The 23638-nt window shown below is 42.7% G+C and overlaps 1 protein-coding gene across 11 annotated transcripts in view; it reads right to left on the bottom strand.

Annotated features, from left to right (window-relative positions):
• The window catches only part of frmd4a (FERM domain containing 4A), a 98305-nt gene that overhangs the window by 25525 nt on the left and 49142 nt on the right, over positions 1-23638 (bottom strand). For 5 of the 11 annotated variants that reach the window (XM_019260023.2, XM_019260026.2, XM_019260022.2 and 2 more), the window contains exons 2-3: positions 5910-5975; positions 1031-1125 (exon numbers count right to left, since the gene is read on the bottom strand). In XM_019260023.2, the coding sequence (XP_019115568.1) occupies positions 1031-1125; positions 5910-5975 (161 nt within the window). Of the gene's footprint in view, positions 1-1030; positions 1126-5909; positions 5976-8795; positions 9232-21764; positions 22047-23638 lie in introns of those variants that run through there. The other 6 variants (XM_019260027.2, XM_019260017.2, XM_019260019.2 and 3 more) reach the window with 6 other exon arrangements.

Here is a 23638-nt window from a genome sequence, read left to right as displayed (position 1 = left end):
TTGCTGGGCTGACACTGACTACAGTATGTGTCACAGTCATGTAAATGTCATGGAGCAGAGGCTAGCTTTGCTTGACATCAGGAGGTGCACGAGATAAAACAAAAAAAAAGATAAAACAAAGGCCAAGACAATGTTTGCCTGTATGTAAATAAATGTGTATGTTTGCATGACTAGTTCTGGACTGCTCTGTGGTGCTTCTGTCTTTCTAGGTCACCAAACACAATAAAACTAATTTGAATGTCATTTTTGCATTTCAAGCTCAGTAGCACGCCTTCTGGCAGACCTAGAATAATACAGTCATAGCCTCATCGTAACATCAAAGCTCTTCATAACTCGGATCTTATCACACATCAGTTTGTGGTTCAGTGGGATATTCATGAGGATCATGATATTGTTATTTTGACCAGGAAGAAAGCAGCCATGGCTGAAAGAAATCTCCCTGTTTTTTATATATGAAAGAGAAATTCATCAAGAGAAAACAGTGCATGTTTTAACCACCATATTTCTAATTGATTTTGTCAAACCGTATCTAAAACTCAATGCACTATCAAGTAAAGTCTTCGTGGTGGAGCTTATATACAGCGACTTGCTAATGTCTTAAATATTTGACAATAACTGGGACAGGAAATGTGGAACACATTGGAAGTTGAAATATTTGAACTAATAAAACCCCAAAAACAGAAATCCATTAAATGTGGTTTGGCAATTGGCTTTTTTTTTAATGACAACAACTGTGTAACCTGACTGCACCAGATGCTTTGTTACACAAAACCATCTGGGAAGTCGTTGGGAACTTTTTGGAAAAGGGCGGGCACAAAAAAAAAATCACTATCACTGTCTATCAACCAATTAGATCAATGGACCAACATAGTCAATCCATCAATAAAAGATGGAGTAACTTTACAGTTGTATGGGGCAACACTGAAAACCCAATCCAGCAAACAGATATACATTAAAGAGATAGACCCGGGCTACTGATACACCATGTAAACTGGAGTTTTAAAGGCATTACTATTTGATTGTAACTTACGTTTCATCTGTATATGCAATTCCAAAGTACTCCTTCTCCTTGAGGTTGAAGTGAGAGGCCACAAGATCCAGCAAGTCCTTAGCCATCAGCTTAGGCTGCAGGGAGACAGAGATATTGCAAATTATAAGTTATAACTGGACTTTGACGTTGGTGTGTGGGTGTAGTGCATTATCACACTTTAGTTTAATTAGAATATGTGGTAGAGCTTTATGTTAATGTATTGTATCAGCTATTGATTTACTGCAGTGACTAAGCATTCTGACAAACTCTGGGGAAAAGAGGAAAAGAGCAAGAGAGGCGGAGATAAATGAGAGAGCGAGAGCGAGGGACAGAGAGAGAGGGAGCGAGAAAGATGGATGGAGTGTGTGGATGTTGCTGACAGTGCAGGTACCCTGCCCTTCCCCTCCCTCTCTCCCTCTCTCTCTCTCTCCTTTCCGCCTCTCTGACCCACACCTCTACTGCAGAGTCATGGCACCGGGCTCAAAACACGGTACTGCAGGGGGAGGGCCGCAGCTAGCATAAGAGCTCACACTAGCTAGTTATGATACTGTGGAATACAGTCCCGGCTATATGTGATGACAACCTCCATTCATCACGACGCTCAGAGCATGCAGAGCATCTTAAAACCAAGCAGAGGCTGGGGACTGCTGCCATATGCTGCTGGTTTGTGACATCCTGAGTAGCAGCATGCCCCACCCTGAGGTTAACCATGGGTGTGCCTCGCTGCCTACATTTTCATTACACGCACAAATCTGTATGCACATACTCACACAAGCGCACACACACACACACACACACACACACACACACACACACACAACGTACATGCATAACGCCCGCAACGTACAGGACAAACACATGTGCTGTAAATATACAGGATAGAGGAGGGCTGGAGCAAAAAGTACTATGTGCAACCGAATATGTGCAACCAAATATGTGCATACACACAAACACACACACATACGCTACATGGCTATATGTGCCATAGTATGCACATGCACATGCTAAGCCCCCCCCCCAGGGGCTGCACTATCTACTCACTGCACAGCTACAGTGACAGAAGCTACTGAGAGCTATTTAAAGAGAAGGAGATGATGTCATGTTGAGAGCAAGCACACACACACACACACACACACACACACACACAACTCCAATGACCTAGATCTCATATAAGCACGATGTCTACAGTGATCCTGCAACACAAAAAGGCTCGGGAGAGAATAGAAGCAACAGAAAGACCTTGAGGAGAAAATAACATATAGGTTGATCTTTCCTTTTATTCCCATGTATCTGATTTATGTACCAGATGATAGTGATATCATGGCTACTACCATGGGTACCGGCTGATTCTGTCTCTATGTCCCTAAGTCCTGGCACTGGTAGTTTATCTAACAGACTCCCATACTGCTATATGAAGAAATATTGAGGTTAAAGGTTAGATTAAAACAAAACTTTCAAATGCATATTTACAGTAAGAATGATAAACTAACTAAATGAGATCATGAATACGATGTCCTGAACTGACAAAAACTGCTTGTCCCATCCATAAAGGCTCTGACTGGGTCTGTTGTTTACTCCAAATAGAAGAGCAGCCATTCACGAGAGCAACATCAGATCTCTTTGAAGTGCTCAAAAAAAAATAATCTGGGAGCAGGCTATCTTTATAGTATTAGCAGTAATACATGTTTTGGTTCAGTCTGAGACATATACAGTGGTGGTGGTCTCTCATTACTGCACAGGAGTCAACTGCCTTGGCAACAATATCAATTAAGCTTCATCCACGCCGCCACTACAGCATAACAAACAAACGCTGAGCAGGCGACGGAGACACACGGACACGTGACTGAAGAAAGAAGCAGAACAGAAGGAGGCTGGAAGGCTAAGCTGAGCTTCTTGCCTCAACATTGTTACGAATACCAAACAGATTGTAAAAAAAAGATAGTATAATCGAGTTTGCTTCCACATGCATGTACACACCCTGACACTGCAGCTTATGCAGTGTGATGGCAAATACCTGAGGGATGTGTAATAACACTGAGGAAGACGTAAACAGTGATACAGACGGTGGATGACAGTTAATACAGTAAGTGATATGGCACACTGAACACATACACACAATCATTGAGGCACACACACACACACACACACACACACACACACACACACACACACACACACACACACACACTAACAGTTAAGCTCTCTCCTAGCTTAGACAGCATTACTACTAATAGACATTTAGCCGGTGCCTCCTCAGCAGCACAGGTAATTAACAGCGTAAGAATTACAGGGAAGTGCAAGTGAGGAGGAGACAAGCGAAGGCACACATCTAGACAAAGTGACAAACACACAGCGGTAGCTCACTTTGCTGGCACAGTCCAAACTCTGCAAACAGCTAGTCAGGCCCTTGGCGCCTTACTGATTTATCAGTGGCAGCTCTCAAGAGTCCAAGGGTGGAAAAGGTTTTCTATCCACATGCCGTGCATGTTTTAATATTCTAACCAATGATTTGTTTATGCTGTACTATCTTAAACCCTGAAGTGTGTCTATATTAATGTAGCTCTTAACATAAACAATCGGCATGAAAGAGCAACACAGTGACACAATTTAATACCCCATTCGCTCTTTAACCTATATGATCTACACTTAAGGGGATGATAGCCATATGCCTGAGATATATTTTCACCCAGTGGCGTATTTGGTGGTTAGATTCAATCTTTTACGGCTTGGTCAATAGGTGGGTTGGCCTTTTTGGCACATAGTTCCCTGCCAATGAGGCGTTGCTCCATAAACAAACCACAGAGGACACTCTATCAAAAGGTAGGAGGAAGCGGATGAGGAAGAGGAAAAAGGTGAACAACACTTTGGGGATCAAACAGCTGGTCAATGTTACAAGTCGGTGACAGAAATGAGATCCAGCCTTTCAGAGGCTAGCCGGCTGGTGTGCTTGGCGTGCTACAGGAACTTAAATGAGAACCTCAAGAGGAGCTCCTTGACCAAACTGCTGTTAAATGATCGGTGAAGACATGAAACAGACCAGTGGAATTTGTAATGCTGGAGTATTGACTTTTCATATTTGAAAAACACTTATGAGTTATGATCATCCCTTTAAGAAATATATATATATGTATTTTTTTGCAAATCCTGACTGCTTCTTAGTTCACCAGAAAACTAAGAATAACATTGTAAATGTCTGCGGTGCTATTAATAATATCCTGGCCTACTGTACACCTTCCCAACGGAGAGAAGCGAGGAGAGAGAGCAAGTGAAAGAGAGGGAAAGACAGCAGGATCCTGATTTATATGACAGTGGTTTCTTAATAACATCCTCTCTTCCGGACCTTTCGCCATGCATTCCCTCTTGCTTATACCACCTGCCGAACTGTAGAAACACAATCTGTTGCATTGTGTGTATTATGTGATAAACAGATTTTTTCACTATAACATACTTGTAAAACATCAATTCCTGGAATGTTTTCATTGAACTCGTCAACCCTCTTTAAGTTTATTTCCTTGTTATTTCCCTTTCTGGTGGCCAAAAGGATGAAGAATGAGCGGATGAGAGGATAGGTGGATGAGATGCAGAGCTGCTGCAGCTGCATTCGGAGATTCAGACGGAGACAGATCAGGGAAAGGCACTGAGTGAGAAAAGAAGATATTGAGAGTGAAGAGTGTAAAGTCGGAGAGATGGAGAGAGAGAGTGGGAGAGGAGCAGAAAAAAGTACCAATTTGAAAGAGAGGATCAGTTCTGGCAGAGTAATCAAATCAGAAAGTCAGCAGACCAATCCTCAGCTCTGCCCTCCATTTTCTCCTCTCTATTCGCCTTGTTTTACTGTCATCTCCTGTCTCTCATTCCTAAGCTCCCATCTCACTTCTCTCTCAACCTCCTGAGTTTCTGCACCAATCTGTCTGTTCTCTGCTTGCTCCTCTTCTACTCTTCCACAGCAATTACCTTCTTTTGTCTATCTTTCGGTAAGAGTGGGACCCAGAAGGAGGACTAAGGGAGGTTAGAAAAGAGTGGAAGGAGCTTCTGATGAAAATGTGTCAGACTTTGAAGCCAATCCATTAGAGGATTACAGCTGATCAAAGTGAATGTTATCAGCAATCAGTGAAGAAAAGGAGTAAGTGAAGGTTAAAGTTACTGTGGAGAGAAGGTCAACTAAAAATACCCACCTAATAAATGTGTATGTTAATTTGTGATATAAATAAATGTACATAACCCGGTTTAACCCTGAGTATAGAACAGAGAGCAGTTCTACATTAGCAAATATCTTATTTGAAAAGCCTAGGGGCTTTAAATGGCAAAGGAAGTAGTCAGTGTTGCTGTTGATGCCTTTGGTCATTACTGCAGAAAGGCCTGCTGGGAGGATCGAATGCAAAAAGTAGGGGGAGGGGGGCACCACGCTGCTCTGTTTTGAGGATAAGATGGAGCATTGTCTTACACAGAAGGGTGATGTCTTTTGCTAGATGATCCTGGCTTTGCTGAGGCATTCTGGGAGGGCAGCAGAGATGGGTGATGAAGAATGAGCAGTGAAGCATGAGTTTGAATATGGAAAGTAATAGTTTTTGTTTAGGACATCATTAGGACTGAACTGTAGTGGGATGCATAGCTTCTGCAGGGACAGTAAATGAGGGCTGGGTCCGCTTGTGTATGTGCTTTTTTTTATGTGTGTCTGTATAGAGAGATCAGGTGAGCATCAAGAAAGCACAAAGTCACCTACTGCTGACCAAATTTCCCCTGGTCAGCAGTAACTGAGTCCCTCAGGGCACCAGACATCACTTCTTTCTCGCTCTAAGGAAATGAGAGTCAGCAAAGAGAGAGAGAGAGGAAGGAAAGAGAAGAAAGAGCGTGAGGGTAGGAGAGACGCAGAGTGACTCACCTGTACAAGGAGCTCCAGCTTCCTGTCGTCCAGCAGATGGACCTGACATCGCCTCCCCTCTGTCATCTGAGAAAACAGATATAAGATGCTTGTTAATATTCTTGTTTAGAAAGCGATGACAGGTATTATATGTTATACTGACACAGATCAAAAGCAGACTTTTATATGTGTCTCCACCGATGCTTATTATACAAAGAAAATCACTTCAATTTCCAAATAACAAACAAGAACATGACGCATCCCCACATCAATTAGTATAGACAGACATGGGCTGTATGACAAGCTTGGTGTGTGCATGTGTGTTTGTTGTGTCAGTGAGGTCTTAACAAGGTTAGCTGAGCTAAAATACACAATGGGCCAACAGAGACAACGTCCTGTTCTGCTCTCTTCCTCACGGACATTTCTAGCATTCCTCCTTGAGCAGGAAATCCATTATGCATTGGTGGACTACAGTGACCACAATTAGTAAAGCTGTTCACTCGAGTGTTTGTCGGTGTTGTCGATACAAGTCTTATTGAATAGCTCTGCAATGAACTGATAATATCCATTTGCCAAGTTCAGTCGTAAAAACACCGAAGCAGGTGCAACGATGAAACAGTCAACTGTGGGAAATGTGCGCTGCACGACAAAGCCGAGACGATTCTCCAGACCTGTCTGAAAGTTTGCTACTTGCGTGACAAAAATCCCAGCAAATACAAGACAAAGGTTTAAACGTTCGCTACAGAAATAAGTTCAAAATATCTCAAGAAAAAATGTGCCATACTGTGCCAGACTATTCAGCATGTTACTGTATGTTTGTGCTGGTGTTTTCAGCACATGTGGAGGTTCTCTGCAATTTAACAGGAAGAGGGGACCCTGAGGAACACAAACACCCCCTGGCTCCTCCTACACTTCCCTCACATCTGGGAGAAGAGAGGGAGGGTGGAGGCTGGAGGGAAGAGGTGTATGCATCTGTGTGTGTGTGTGTGTGTGTGTGTGTGTTGAGAGGTAAGAAATGTTGGAAAAAAGGAATAGGAAGAAAAGGGTGAGAAACCATGGATGTATAAAAATAACTGGATACAGTGTTGAAGGCAGCGCTCGGTTCATTCTCACGGAGGCTGCTCTGTGGTACATGAAGCCAAAAAAAGCTCAGTTTCTGGGCATAAAATTATCCTGATCTTTTGTATCATGCTTCTGCATTGTGTGGCCCATGCAAGTGGACAAGAACCTTCAACTTAGCCCTCTGCTATGAGACTCTCTCAATGCAAACTTAGAGGAAAAGGTCTTTTTGGGCCAATGTGCATCATGTGACAGACATTATTGGTTTCATTACATAGTTTGGCCACTGTGTTAACTTCAAAGCCCAGTGTTCGTCCTAGTTGCTTGGGGGAGAAATCCTCATTGTCAAACATTTAATGGGAACTCCCTCCAAAACATCGATGCTATAAACATGAGCACAAGCGTAACCGGTTTGTAACTCCTCACCACGAGGATCATATTGGCCACCCGAGGCTGCTGCAATTGGGTAAGGGTGTGTCCACAACATGTGTATAACATACACCTACTTTCTCACCACTCATGCCAGCTTGCATTGAGGTGGCAAGTTGAAGGTGAGAGTTTAACAGAGAGCTGAAAATACCAAAGAAAGACAGGTAGAGGAGTGACAGAGAACACGCATCCCCGTGTGAACTCCAGTGAATGACTTTTGGTGTGTGTGTGTTTGTAGCTACTTTGAAGGGTTCGGTTTACCCTCCCACTCACCATTGATCTCCTGTGGTTTTGAATGGGTGCACCTGTGCACACAATGACACACACACACACTTACATTTTCCTAACGTTGGCTTTTGTTTTCATCTCCCACCCTCCTGTCTTGTAGTTACCTTTCCAACACTTTCTGTGTTTATACTGTATATAGAGATTTTAATTACTACCATGACTACAGAGCAGTAGTAGGGCAGTAGCAAACATCATTCATTATAACTAAATATAGATAATGCTGAGGTGCCAGGTGTATCTGGTGCAAAGTTGTTAGACTATATCTAATTTCTGACAAGAAAACGCTAGATAAATTAATGTTTTTTTTGTGTATTATTAAACCCGAACATGTGATCAAAGCCAGGACCAGACTACAGTACACTAACCAAATGTCTTACTTTAGCATCTCACTGCAATACTTTAAAAACTGCAATGCAGACCGTGTATACCCGCTCTCTCACTGGCACTCTGCTTGAAAGCACCTGGGAATAGTACAAACCCTTACGTCAAGGTAACAAATCACTGCCTGGAGGCTAAAATTAGGCAGCCCAATCTGGCAGAGACATACACTTATTGGTTTTAACCATAAAATTCGCTTTGTGGTATTGGACACATGCTACTGAATTACTATCCACCATGAAACCAAATGTAATAAAGTTTCCATGAATAGCTTCTTGTCATTAAATCTGGTTATAAAAGAATAGAAAATGTGGAATATTGCATTGTAATGTATGTTTGCCTCAACCATGAGACAGTTAAAAATCATTGAATGTGTTCACAGCATCATGACCCTGATGCATGTTGTGCACATTACATTACAATGCAGTCGAGAGAAACATAGACTATCAACACACACAACCCTCATGTGTGATTCATGCTGTATGCAATTCACCCACATTTCTGACCTATTACTGGTCAGGTTTGAATTGGCTAACGCACATCCTCAGGCCTGACTCAGTGGCAAGAAACGGTGAATTTAAAAGAAAGATATATATAAAAAAATGAACAATGACTAAGGCAGCCATGTTCACAACGTGTCATTATATCGCAAGGAGCTGGCACCAAAATTACAGAGACACACAAACAAATAAACAGACAGTTGACAGTGATGCTCTTTGGTCAGTGCTGGCGACGTTATCATTAGTTAGTTACCTTGCAAACAAACGCTCACAGCGAGGCTCCCACACACAAAAAAAAAGAGAACAAAACAATTTATTAATCCCAGAAAGAAACGAGCCGTGTGACTGCCAGAAAAACGTAAAAAAACACCCCCTTTCCCGGCCGGCCTAGGGGAGGAGGCACATCAGCATCCATGTTAGTGACCATTAGTTAACGTTAATTACAACCGACGCAGATCACTGTATATTCCCAGCGTCACCTAAACACCTCACGCCGAGCCGTTACATCTCAGATCTACGTCATTGAAGCTAAGAGATTTAAAAAAAAAAAAAAAAAAAAACAGCGACCGCGGAGCGTATTCCGAGCCTGGCTTTCACCTCCCCTCCTTGCGAAAGCGGAGCGGCTTCTTCTCACGGTGCTAGTCCCCCGGTCGACCAACCTCCACCACCTCCACCTCCCTCCCGCCCACCCGCTTTCGCTACCGGCACAAACGGTGAGTGAACGTGCGGACGGCGGGGAGACCGTACCAACGGTCAGCAAACAGAGGGGTGGCGAGATGAAGGGAGGAGAGGGGGGGACGACCGGAAGAAAACGGCTTAAATAAAAATAAAAAAAGCGGTGTCCGTAGCTTTTGCCTTCACTTTAGGGGCCAAGCTGTGTTTTCTCGCTGTCACAAACACGGGAATAATGGAGGCAAGATGTGGGGGCGGGGAGAGGAGGAGATGAGGGGGAAATTTTCTGCAGCGGCTCACACACACAGCCATGAGAAACTGCAGACCTCTGTGTGTGTGTGTGTGTGTGTGTGTGTGTGTGTGTGTGTGCTGCTTACAAACCCAAACAGACATCTGTGTCTGCAGAGCACACCAGATAGTCTGCCTTTAAAACAAGTGATGCACCGCTGATACGTAACAGCGAGCACAGTGAGTCTACCTGCTTTATTTAAATCAGCAACACATGCTCTATCCTCGTATGACTTATTACTGTATAAGCCTTGCATGTGTGTTTGGATTTCAGCAGGTCTAAAATGGTTACATGCTTCTCCAGAAAGAAAGAAAGAAAAAAAACATGCAGGAGTTTCAGTTGGATCTTCAGATCCCTGGTTTGGCTCTCCATGACTTGTCACTTCCTGTCTGCACTTTTTTAAAAACACAGAAATCCTTGCTCTCAGGTTTTGGCTTGCTTGAATGATTTCTGGCCTTAAGTCGACTGCTGCAGCCGTTGGATTTCTTTTTCTTTTTTTTTTTTTGTATGACCTAAATTGGGCACTTGTGTTCACCTTACACAGCTGGAGCAGCAGCAGCAGCCGTTAAAACCACAAGTTGTTAACATAACAGAATGAGTCCAGTTTTTGGTACCATAAATAGATAACTAACGTGTGCTGTGTTGGCAGGGCTAAGCCTATACCTACTGTCAGTAAAGTCTTTGAATAACCCGGCAAGCGTTGGCTAGTCTGCTTTCTATTATTGTATTACAACATGAAGTAATCCACATGTTATGAAAACAGTGCAAGACCACATGTAGCACATGTACGGCATGCACACATAATACTGCACTTTCAGCTAAGCTCGATTTTGTTGTCTAAAGATTATCTGAACTTTTCAGATAATCAGTGTCATGGATAAAGATTATTCTGAGCCAAATGCTGTTTCACCATACTATTCTCAGAAAAACTCCCTTCTCCAGACATTAAGCAATATGAAGATGCAATTAAATTTAATGTGTTTGTTACTACCATAGCTCATGCTGCAAACTTCCCCCCAAAAACAGCTTAGTTTGCTGAATACAGAAGGTCACATGAGAAATGAGGAGGTGTATCCTTTACCCTGCTGGATTTTTCTGGATATTTTTGGCCTGTTCCAGACACCGGAAACTGGCTTGTCCAACTTAAACATCTCCAGATGACTCTTTCTTTGGCTTTAATACACACACCCGTCCCTCCTTCGCTTTCTCCGGTCAAATACATATCTTCCTTTATTGGTAGCTTCCTCAGTTTTCTATCACAAGGGCCCTGTTGTTTGACCAATGCAAGGGAGGGGAGGAGAGGGAAGGGGACAATGAGGGCAGTGGAGGAATAGGGTAAAACTGTCAAAGACAGAAGAGGAAAGCCAAAAAAGAAATGTGGTAGGAAGATCCTGACCACTTAAACTACAAGGTTTTATGAATGGTTGTTCCTGTTTGCATTGGCTGTGAGTAGCTCCAGAGAAGGTGAATGAGAGGGGGAAGAAAGAGGAAGGAAGAAATGAACCGAGGCAGGAAGTAACAATAACAAACAGCTGTGATTTATTTAGCCTATTCGTCCAAAGCTCAAAACTTCCCCATACATTGTCACCTTTCATTGACCTACAGAGGGCATTGCCAAGAAGCACAAGGTGAGTAACACTTGTAGGTGTGACATATCTGGGCCTTGACAGAGCCTTGTTATGAAGCCAGTGGGCTTCTATTCTGGGCTGAGGTGTGGTCGTAATGAGGTGCTGATCGGTGTATTTCTATGGAGCAGGGGTCCAAAAAGGGAAAAGCCTTGGATGGGTGAGGTGGGTTTAACAGGTGGTGGGTATTAGAGTTAGGTTTTAGGGTCGAGGAGGGGAAAAGGACTGATGGTCTGTGCTGGAAAAGGTAACCTATATTGGTGGAATGTGATATAAACAGCGCTGAATGGTTAATTGAAGCAAGATGGAGAATCTCTTTAACCCTAGCTGTGGGACGCTGCGGTAGGCAGTTAAAACTGACACACACACACACACACACTCCATGCGCCTCGCTCTCTGTTGTCTCTTGCTGTCTGTGTCTCTCCTATATTTATAGAGACTAAACAAACACACACTCTTAAATACGTCGCTTTGAAAGCAAGCACGGTTTGACACAAGCAGTCCTACGATGATTTATGATGCTGAGATCATTATAGCTGAATAGGCTTTATGACTCGTCGTCAGTTTTGATGTAACACTATCTGCATATGGTGCAGATTAGATTACAACACAAGATTCAGCAAAACATACTGTTTCAGTTGAGTGGGTTATTGAAAAGCTGATGGAAAAATAATAGCAGAGCCAAATCCCATCGTCTTCTCCATCCAGTCCTTCATGTAGTGGCAGAATGAGACAGAGCTGGGAGGGTCATGGAAAGGCAGTCAGGAATGTCTAGAGAAACGACTGACCGGGAAAGATCTGTTTTGTTTGTTCAAGTGTGTGTGTGTGTGTGTGTGTGTGTGTGTGTGTGTGTCTGCGAGCTCCACCCTCCCTGCCCGTGAGTGACTTTGGGACTAAAATGTGGTTCCAGTTAGGGCGTTTTTACAATCAAAAACACACTGGCACTTCAAACAAACTGGATATATTTCTGTAGCCAACTCTGCTTTGTTCTCATTTTTACTACCAAGCTCCATTCCCAGACTTTACCAAAATTGTTCTCATTGTTTCAGATATTTCCCCACATTTTAACATACGATCACAACTTTCACTACATCCATGACAAATGGAGATGCTTATATGAATTTAAATATTGCATAGGCACTTTTGCTGTAGGTGCGACATGATAAAAACATCAGAAACCTGCTTTTTACAGTTTGATTTTGCCTGATCTGAACTTTAGTTGTGCTGAATTCACACAAATCCATCTTTGCCTCAGTTCAACCTCGACAGTCAGGGGAGCCTCGGTCCCCGGTGAATTGCAAAAACAGACTCTTGGCTCATGCTGAAAAAGTTCCAGAATATATACAAAAGTTGCTTCTTACATGTTCACTGCACATGTACAGTTTGCTATCATGTGTATACAAATGTATATTATGCAATAGAAGTAGCAGCGGTCATATATACACTGGCAGAACAAACCATTAATGGTTTAAAATGCAAAATAGGAGCCAATGATTTACTCTTTGCATAAGAGAAAATTTAAGAAAGAAAAAGAAAAGGCTTGCTGATAACACGCGAAGGAATGAGTTATCATTTTATGTTAGTATAGCTGGAGCCATAACACTAACAAACTCTGTTCTTGTTGAATTCCTCATGGAAATTCTTCTTTTTACATTTTTCCACTAAAAGGTCACATTGTCTGATAACTAAAACAATCAAACGCTTCTTTGAATATCCAGCATAACTATGTCATTACTGTAACAGTGAGTTGTGGAGCTGTGCTGTAAATTTAATCTACTTCTGCTGCCAACTTGTAAAATTGCCAAAGACTGCTAATGGACCCTCCTACTCTCTGTTCAGCCATTGAATTAATGTCCATCTTTTTTCTTCACCAATTTGCTCACTTTCCTCTCTCGTCCTCTATCAGTCCACATTGTACTATTTTTACTGATGCTAAAACTATGTGGTTGAAACAACAACAACAACAAAAAAACAGGTCAAATAGCTGTACACGTGTGCACAGGCACTCATATAGAGCCTAAAGTTATATTTAAAGACAAAGAGCTCTAAAACAGGACCAGCAAAATGTCTCCCTCGATGACATCCGATGCAAATAAAAAAGCCTTTCCTGAGCACAGTGCGATGATACTGCGCCACTGTGTGTCAGTTTGAGAGCAAGTCACCACTGGCCAGTATTTGCATGCCACTAGTAATTTGAATGTGTTTGCACTTTTTTGGGGGGCTTTTTGTTTATGGGGATGAGCTATATTCAAAATAGCCACAGGGGGTTATTCCACTTTGCCTGTTTTCCAAAGGAGGGACGAGCTGCCTTTCTTCTCTGGTTTGTGATCCCATTCTCTCTCAGTCTCTTCCAGACCTTTTCTGGTCAGTTTTGCCGTTTACCGACACGGGATGGACATTCCTTAAATTCCAGTCCAAATGGAGCACTTGGTGGATAAAGCCATTATAAGCACAACAGTCGTCTCTGTCTGTGTATTATCTTGGTGTGTGTGTGTGTGTGTATGTGTGTGGCCATACATCTGCTCTGTGTTTTGGATGGAATGGATCTGAGGTGATTCAGTAACTAAAGCAGCTTCTGAGGGAGGGACAGAGGACAAAGTGATAGGAGCAAGAGGGGGAGCCAGAGCGCCGACAGCCTAACAAGTAGAGCAGAGCGGTTCAGTACAAATAGGCACGAGTGATGTCATGTCTTTGAGACTTTTATCTCAATGAAACACAGTCTTGGTGATCATGGGGGTTGATCTGCAAGGATCTAGGTTGTCAGGTTTGTGTCTATGTGTGTGTGAGTGTGAGTGATTCACAAGGGAAGGATCTTTTACCTCTACACCTCCTCTCTTCATCTATAATTCACAGAGGGAGAAATCACCGTAGACCTGAGTGACCCTGTGTTCACTGATACTGTTGGCAATGCAATGCAGAAAGACAAAGTGACGTAGAGCAGGGTTTTTGGTTCTGCACTGCTACTAATACTAATGCTAATACTATCCTATATGTGTGTGTATATGTGTGTGTGTGTTCAGTGCCTATAAACCCAATGAACCTTGATTGATGAATCTTCATCCCTAATCTCTGTTTACCTCTGTTGCATCGTCGGTTTCTCTTTTAGTTTCTCATGAACAAATAAGCACACAAACACACACAGACACACATGCATATGTACAGACACATAGTATATAGTAGTATTAGCAGTATAGTATCAGTCGTGGAGGAACAAACAAACCCTGCTCTAAACTCAAGGGCACTGTGTGCTGCAGAACGGCTGAACTTCTGTGGCCTCTATCCCTTGTCCGGTGACTGGATAGAATACCAAACGCTCTAATCATTTAGCATGCTGAATATTAAACAGTCCTGTCTACAAACTCCACACTGTGTGTGTGTGTGTGTGTGTGTGTGTGTGTGTGTGTGTGTGTGTCACAGTCCTAATGTATTCTATTAGACTATTAAACATGTACCCTGAGACCAGAACAGCAGGGAAGAAAAAAAAGGGGTTTGGGTTAAAAAAAAAAGAAAAAAGAGCCCAAATCCTCTCTGTTCTCTGCTAATTTTGCCCTTGTGTGTGTGTGTATGTGTGTGTGTGTGTGTGTGTGTGTGTGCATGTGTCCTTCAGGGGCTCCAAAGACCCTCCAGGCTAATTAGGGAGACGGCCACAGAGCGACATTATTCAAGGCACAGGCTTTACAGGAGCTTGGTGGACTTCCTTCCACATAATAAGTCTTTTTTTAAAAGCACTTGCTTCTTTGGCTAAGTGGCATGAACGCAATCTGCCACTGTCAAGCAAACACACACACACACACACACACACACACAGAGGCACACATGCACATAAATGTGACCAGTCTCACTCCCCCCTGCTCTCTAACCTAAAGCACAAACAAAAGTTGTCATGACAACTTTCTGGGGAGATGTAGCATGCACTCTGCCAGAAATGTAGGCCACTTAGAGGAGAAGGCACTGTAAGACAACTATAACAGACAAAGGTATGACCCAGAGGTATAAACTTAAAGTCAAAAGGAATGCAACGAATGTTTCCCTCCCAAAGCGATTGAATCCAGCTGACGACAGTATCATAATCCCCGGACGGCAAAGATAAGGGAGTCCATAAAGTCTACACTTACAAATTTTACAAAGACACTCCACCACCCACACATTACCCTTCACTCCACCTTACCACCCCCCCAATCATATCTCCCCTTGCTCCACCTCCGGCTATACCGGCTCAGGTGATGTAAGTGGGTTTCTGAAGAACAGTATATAGAAGAGAAACACAAACACACACTGTTGCCAGTGAAAGCAGCGAGGCAAGAAATTCATATGGGGGTGACTATGCAAAGGGTAAAGCAGACAGGTAGGACAAAAAGGGAATAAACCGGAGACGAGGCAGGCATACAAACAGCAGCTTAATGAATAAAACAGAAGCAATGGAGAGATAAGAAGGGACGGTGTGAACATGCTGTAGCCTTAGACCTTCCTCTCATCTTCCCCGAGGATCTAGTCTGAGGTATTCTAATGAAAAATAGAGGAGTGAAAAAGAGCTATACGACCGCTCCACAGGCTCTGTCCTGCAGCCTGTCTGGTCTGCCTCCACTGTGCTCCGCAGTAGGGATTTATCCCTCTATAGCTTTGGCTCAATGTGACTGTGCTCCATTACCACACACTTGATTCCTCTGAGCCAGGGTAATGAAAAATGACCCAGCTCATCTGCAGGGAGAGCCCTTTGGCAAGTATGTGTGGTCTGTATGTGTGTGTGCGTGTGTGTGTGTGTGTGCGTGTGCAATTCCTCTTGTCTAAAGGGAATCCCGTCATTGTAAAGGTATTGAATGTCCTCCATTTGGCCATTTTGCCTCGGGGAGAGAATCTGAAGATGGAAAGCTTTTTGGTCAACAAATAAAAACACCTGATCTATCATGTGCCACAGTTACAGATGAGAACCAGGTTCAGTTTTTAGCTTTAGTGGTTGTATTTGTCGAAAGACTGCTTATTATGTTATGATTTGTGAAAACCTTGAAATTCACAAAAAAACAGGGGCTACACAGAATTGCAGAGCCTATGTGGGTGAGTGCACATTATGTCTTTCTGCGGTTTTATGTGTCCAATTTATGCATGCATAATAGCCTACAGGTGAACATGCTTGAGAGAGGCAAAGAGAGTTTGATGCCATTTGCAGTATTAAAGGACGTTTGATAAAAATTCATGAGAGCCAACATCCAGTCCTTCAGGTTTCACTTTTATCTCAAATGATGACTAATATAACTTATTTAAATGTAATATAGTGGCTGACCATGCCTCCCTAAAGGACCATGGAAAATCAATGAAAGCTTAAATATGACTCGCATTACCTCTTCCACTTTAATTCAGTGTTAAAGTGACTGTATCTTTACAGGGGAACACACTTTGGTCACATCATGACTGAAGTTTTGTTCAGGGAAATTATATTTCCTCATTTGTTCTAGAAGTTAACACATACACAGAACAGAGAACAGACCGAACAGAGGTTTAAAACCTCTGTTCGGTAAACACATGTGGAGGATATAATATCCATACAAACAGAGGATCTGAGAGTCCTTGAGAGGGATTTCCTCAGATAGTCACCAGATTCCCCTGGTAATCCCAAAGGATTAACATTCTATACTGAGGCCCTAAACTCTGAATTTAAAACATTATAAGCCCTTATATCCCCATCACTAATGCCACAGTTAAACCACCATCACTTCACTCAATAGAACAGGACCACCACCAAAAACCTTATATCAGGTCTGTTCAGACCACTCAGATGTGATTCTGGCCATGCCTCAGACATACTTAGAGGATTTAGGGGGATACCAGCCAGCTTTATTAAGTAGGCCCCTCAACCATGGCCCAATAAAACATCTGCATAGTCTTCAACATGGCAACTGATATCTGGGTAAGCGTTAATATTTGGCAACCTTTTATATGAAAAAAAACCAAAACACTGTCACTCACTCTCATATTGTGATGATTTTTGGGAGTCGTGCAACAATAATATCTGACATCCCTCGTAGCTTTGCTGGAAATGCCAAAATAGAAATACCATCCTGTTTTCATTCAGTAATATGCCTTAAATCAGAGAATCAGATGAGCCCTTTGGGACGACTGCGTGGTACATGTGCGAGTGTGTGAGCACGCAAACGCCTGTAATTAATCGAGTGAGTGGACATGCTATCAAGTAGTGTGACACATTCTCACACTACCAGAGAGATTTGATTCTGGCGTGGCTAAGAAGCTTATGGCGTGCAGTGACTAAATGACATGGCACATGAAGGAGGACTTTAAATGTTTAACATGCGACAAGACTGCGAATTATGAAGAAACTCGTCAAACACATTTATACCAACAAAATACGAACGACATAAAACTTTGATCATCATTTATGATTCATAAAGCGGTGAGAAAATTGATGACTCTCTACAGAAACACTTTTTCTTATGTTCAGACATTACCCAGGCTTGCCAGCTACTTCCCATTTTTCTTTCTCACACTCATTTATACTCTTTCTCACACGCATACAGGCTGGGTATTTGATAAACCTGGGAATGGAGCAATGGAAATGCTTTCCAGACGAACTATGCAAATAAGACCTTATCCCCAGGGAGACACTGTAAATGGCTTCAACCACCAACAGAATCTACACAGGGGGTGTTTGTGTGTTTGAGTGTGTGCGTCTGTGCAAGGGTATCAAACACAAACATGCCTCCAGCTAGTTAGAAACAAATTAGGAAATTACAAAAAAAAGAGAAGAAAACAAACAAAGTGCTGGAAACATTTGAGACAATGTCCGTTCTGGCCCTAGACCCCTCCCCATCAACAAATGTCTCTGCTGGTTCTGGGAAAAGATTTTTCTCACATGCAGATCCTGACTTTGGCAATAAGACCAAAAATGGCTGCCAGACAGGAATAGTGATCAAAATTCTTCAGTAGGATGTCACAAGTTCAACTTCTACAACCTCTATCCAATAATTACTTGGCTGGAAAACAGGGGAAAAAAAGGAATGGGGCTGGGAATTAACGAGGACACGCATATTTCCTATTCTGGATATTTGCCTGCCTGTCATAAGTATATTTATTGACATCTGTGAAATATGAGAACAAATGGACAATAAATTGAACACAAGAGTCAAAGAGATGTAACAAACCAAAACGAGTACAATCATGTTCCGATTCGGGGGAGCTGCTGGCAATTACAGTGTGGACTGCACTTCCAAGAAATCCACTTGCTTGAAAACACCACGGTTTCAGTGAGCGGTCACAGCCTAACAGACCACAAACAAAAGAAGTAACTGTACAGACACAAACGAACCAGCTCCTAGACAGAGGGAGGATTGTGTATCCTGGTTATTTTAATGTTGCGTTGCTGTGTCTCTGCTTCATATCATAATGGGCTGGGACTCGTCAGTGGGAAAGGAATATGATCAGTGACAGCGCTATTCTCACAGGAAACAGGAGCAGATGAGTTCAGTGGGAGTAAACCGGCCTGCATTTCAATCCCAAATATGATGCTGCAGGGCCTACAGGCTAACAGAGCAGTGAGCTGCAATAAATATGTATGACAGATGTGACATAACGCAAGATTTTAAATATGTATACACTTGAATTGTGTTGCTAGGAAACAGCTTGGATCCATTCCACATTGGATCTAGGAGAACCAGCTTCCCGTCAGTTACATTAGCAGGCACTGTAAGAGGAAATAAACTTGGGATGTTTGTCTTGTTAAGTCTGAAATGATCCACAGGGATGTTAAGGACGAGTTCTGCTTAACAACATGTCACTTTATATTCTTAAGAACAAAATGATGGCTTGTCGTAAGTCTTCAGGATAGTCATGATTATAAAGAATTCTTGCAACGCAGGGGAAGTCCAACCACCTGTGTTTGCTATAGTCTTTACCACTGCTTCTTCCCCATGCAGGATATCCTGCCTTTGGGATCGGGTGTTAAGAAGGGGGCTGGTCAGAGAAAAGATATAATGTACACTACTGGAATCAATGCAAAACATGAGAAATGACAAACAATTACCCGGAGACACTGTCTAACACAGCATAGCAGAGCACTGCCCTCACACGCTTGTCAGTACTAACCCTATTTAAAGGGTCACACCACCAGAGGAAAATGTGTGACTGGAGGCTGTTGAGTCAATATTACTCAGCCTGATGTATGAAAGTGTGAACACGCGGCTGTGTTCCCTCACGAGAGAAATAAGAGCAAACAACATTTCATAAATGTTGCAGTCTGCTGCCTACTGTAATGCCACAGCTCGATCACACAGGGTGCTGCTTCACGCAACATGCAAAGCATCTTGAGCGTAAAATTATCACCTTGACGTATGTGTCATACACACCGGAGCGCAGTAAAGTATCTGGGATGGTGTCCTGATTGAGTATGGAGGACTACTGGTGGTGGATGTCTTCTCCAGTGAGAGTTGAAAATATAGTAGAGAGAGTTAAATAAGAAATGAAGATGTAATTTAAGCAAAAACAGAGAGTCAGAGAGGGAAGAAGGAGACATGGGGGAACAGGTTTAGGTGAGGTTGCTGGAGAGGAAATTATTTTTTCATTTCAGGATGAAAGCGGAAGGTAGAAAAGGAGTGGATGAAGTGAAAACATGCAGATAAAATATTAAGACACAGTTAAAGCCCCTCTCTCTTTCCGTCTCTGTCTCTCTTCATTGTATGTCTGCCAGTTGTGTGAGGCTGGGTATCTCATTAACAGTATTAGCGGAAGCCAGGGAGGGAGGCAATGTAGTAAGCCAGGGATATCCCCATCCTGCAGCCTGACACACTGACCCCTCCTTCCCTACTTTTGCAAGTCCCTCAAGTATTAACTGCTCCACCTTGGACTGTACCACCTCGCCCAGGCCAGGAGGAGATATTGTTTCATCAAAGCACACATCCAGAGGATGTTTAGCAAAGTGTGAAAATACATCTGTTTGAGAGGCGTTTCAGTGTTTTCAATGTTTCTGCGGCTCTAAACCAGGAGGGGGTGTTAAAGACGGGTTTGTCTTCGGGAGGCGTATTATTTCAGTTTCCTCCGATTGTGTTGCCCTCCCTCAGGATGCTTAAACTTAGGAGCTATGCAAGAACACATCTGAAGACAAAAGTTAGAATAACAATCCAGCTTATTCCCCACTTGAGAATAAAAAGGGAATTAGAGCAAGAGACAAAAAAGGGCACATTGTGTGTGTATGCGTGTGTGCATGTATTGAAGTTACTCCACTTTTTTGTAAGCCATGACAGGCATTGGTTTCTATTTACTTTAATGGAAGCCTTCCATCATAAACAAACTCCTTATGAAACTGGTGCCAGAGTCATCATTTGATTCATTCAAGTGATTGGCTAATGCTCAAAGTCCCACATGCAGACACTAAATTTGGAAAAACTGCTTTTAGTTTTTGTGTTGCACATATTTGGAATAATTTACAGCACTCAATAAAACTTGTGTCTGTAGATCAATTCAATATCATGAATAGAAACTGCTGTTAAAGACATTTGTGTGTATTTATTCTGTTGTACTCTGAGCAACTCTTGAAAACGAGGACATGCCCTCGATGATTTTTTGAAGATTTTAATGAAGGTTGAATGAATGAGTGTGTGCTTTGTGTTATCTAGTAACAAGCCTGGTGAGTGAGCCTGTTGGGTTTGTCCTGGTACTGCCAGCTGCATACAGGGCAGGTGAGATGCCTGGGGAATACTAATGGCTCTATGAAAGCCTTGAGTACAGATTCAGACATGGTGAACTGAATACTGATCAGCCATTTTGCTGAATCACAGCTCAACAAACACATGGCACAGAAGACACAGTTGCTTTTAATAAAAAACTATTCAAATAAATCCCTCTTAAGTGAAACTGTTATTTTGAAGCAAACAGACACATTTAATGTGGCAAAAGTTACCAGGAAGAGAGGCCCGGTGACCAGACAGCTTAAAAAACAGTGTCTGCATGTGTTCTCTGCGCAAGTATCCCCCCTTTATATATCCATAGAAACACTTACAGGCTTAACAGCTTAGTTACCGATTCCTTAATAGTGATCCTAGCAACACAACTTCCTGGTAAGTCTGTGCATCCTAAGCAAAACGACTACAACTACAAAAGAATTCCACACAGGGGCAACAACATTAAAACAAAGCAGAGTGTTTTCTCTGTGCAATTACCTAAATGAAACCTTGGCAGGACGACACTGCACATGCACCTGAGCTGTGTGTTATACTACCGTGTCAGTTTATGTGTCCCATTTTACCTGCAGGAACACTGCCACAACATCTAACCCAGTTCTGTCCCCCATGCTTAATGAAAGAAATCAGTCATGTTTAACCCTGACCACGTCTCTGGCCCTGCTCTATCGCCTGAAGGACATACCTGGCCTACAGTACATCATCTGTTCACTCCGTCTGTCCTAAGCCTTGACACAAGTGTGGACTCCTCCATTTATAACAGGTACCAATGATGGATATCCATCTCCACAGGTGGCATCACTTGCAGACAGATGGCGGCTACAAATGTAACCGTGTATTAAGTATCTTTTAACAAATGTTAAGGTTTGAATGTGCAATAAATACCTTGTGCCTTGGTTTGAATGCATATATGAACAGTTTATGTTTGTTTCGTGTGTACGTGAGATGCAGCCTACCTGATAGAGTGGCCTAGAAACACACCTGTGCGTGTGTAATAGATGCAGGGGCGCAGGAAGGTTCCTAGCATGCACACGAAGGCGTCGGAGGGCCGTGGAAGTGAGAGTCCACAGAAGGCCCTGCCGAGTACAGGCCGCCTCATCTAGACCCAACAAGACCGCCTCCATAACTTCACTGAATACAGGCTACACACCTCCGGAGGTATGTGCAGTATAGCAGTATGAGTTGATATCAGCTGGATATCCACCAGGTATCACATTAACAAACCTTAATTTTCACAGGTGAGCCATCACAGGTAAAGTCCACAGAGGCTCAGGTAATGAGGAGGAATTAGCCTTTATTGTCCTCTAGATACCACTTAGCTCCAGTAGATAATAATTGGGTCATCTCTAGAGGTAAGCTACAGAGAAACCGGATAACCCCTGTGGCTGTCTGCTCTCTTGCTTCTGTCCTCTCAGTCTCTCTGGGATTCAGCGGTCTTCCTCAAGGTCAAAATCTGCAAGTCCTTCTGTCCCAATCCCACACAGCTAGTGGTCCCTGCTGACTGTGTCTCTCCTCTTCCTCCCTCCTTTCCTCTCTCGTTTCCTCTCACTGAAAGCAAGGCACCCTCTGTCCGTTGGTCTGAGCGTCACAAACACAAACATTCCCACTAAGGAAATGCAGCCAGTTTCTGAGTCTCCCCCGACTGCTAGTTGTTTTTAAAGCGATATGCACTCTCCTCATACTGCAGCTCACATGGAGAGGAGAGGAGAACAAGCAGCTTCTCTTTCTCGCTGTCTCACTTTTCAAGAAAAGAGGGATGTGCTTAGAGGCTTGCACACCTTCGCACACACCTGCTCATAGTGGATACTATTTTAATCTTCTGAATCTATGAAAACACAACCAGACGTCACTACTGTCCCAGGCTGGAGTATCCTGACCTGACCTAAATCTTCTAAAAAAAAATTAAAGAATATTTGACCTGTCCCCGACTCTCTAGCAACTGGACACATTAATCCTTTTCAACAATGTGCAAAGTATGCAAATGTGATTGATTACATCAAATGTAATTGTTTATTTGAGATAGAAATTCACAATGAAGCTTATCTGACATTTGCTTACACTCACCCATGTGCAACAATGGCCACATGGAGGCAATACAACCCTCATATCCGTGCCAAGCCTACAGTCTGTGTGTGTTTATCCTTGCCAGTGTGTGATAAACTCTTGGCTTAACAGCGCTGCTCAAACAATCCAGCCTAAATGATCAATGTTCTCTGTGTTATGTGTGAGATGAATGTTAAAATAATTCTGTAATCGAACACAGACGTATACTTTTTTTCAGCTTCAGATAGTCTAGGTCACTGAGGATTTGTGTCTCAGTCTAAACATTTAAAAAAGGGAAAATCCTTATATGTCAGATGATTTGATACACCCAAACTGATTCCTTTTTTCCACGTTCCTTCCACTTTCCTCAGAGAGCCTTGATCAATAGAGAATTCAATATCTCTGTACCATACAGTAATTCTCTGCCTTCCTTACCAAACCCAATCTGACTGGGGGTGGATTAAATGGCCTTTTTCGTAGCCCACTCTGATTCATGGACGGGTTTATCGATGCAAGGGGTCACTCCTGTACTGCTGAGTTGGTGTATGTGCATGTGTGCAAGTGTGTGTGCATACAAATTGAGATTCTTATACCATTTGTTTATTACTAGCTGTCAACGTGAATGTGGCATTAATCAACTATAGTATATCTATAGATATGAAACTATTAAATATTAGATTTTTCCGCAATGAGAAACTACTACTACTATTTGTTATTTATTACGATGGGAGTGGGAGAACTATATTTTGCACAGATGGCTAATTGAATAGATTGCAGGAGGTTAATT

Source organism: Larimichthys crocea, chromosome XXI (genome assembly GCF_000972845.2).
Source record: "Larimichthys crocea isolate SSNF chromosome XXI, L_crocea_2.0, whole genome shotgun sequence".
NCBI lineage: Eukaryota > Metazoa > Chordata > Actinopteri > Sciaenidae > Larimichthys > Larimichthys crocea.
This window is presented reverse-complemented; position numbering and strand designations above follow the sequence as displayed.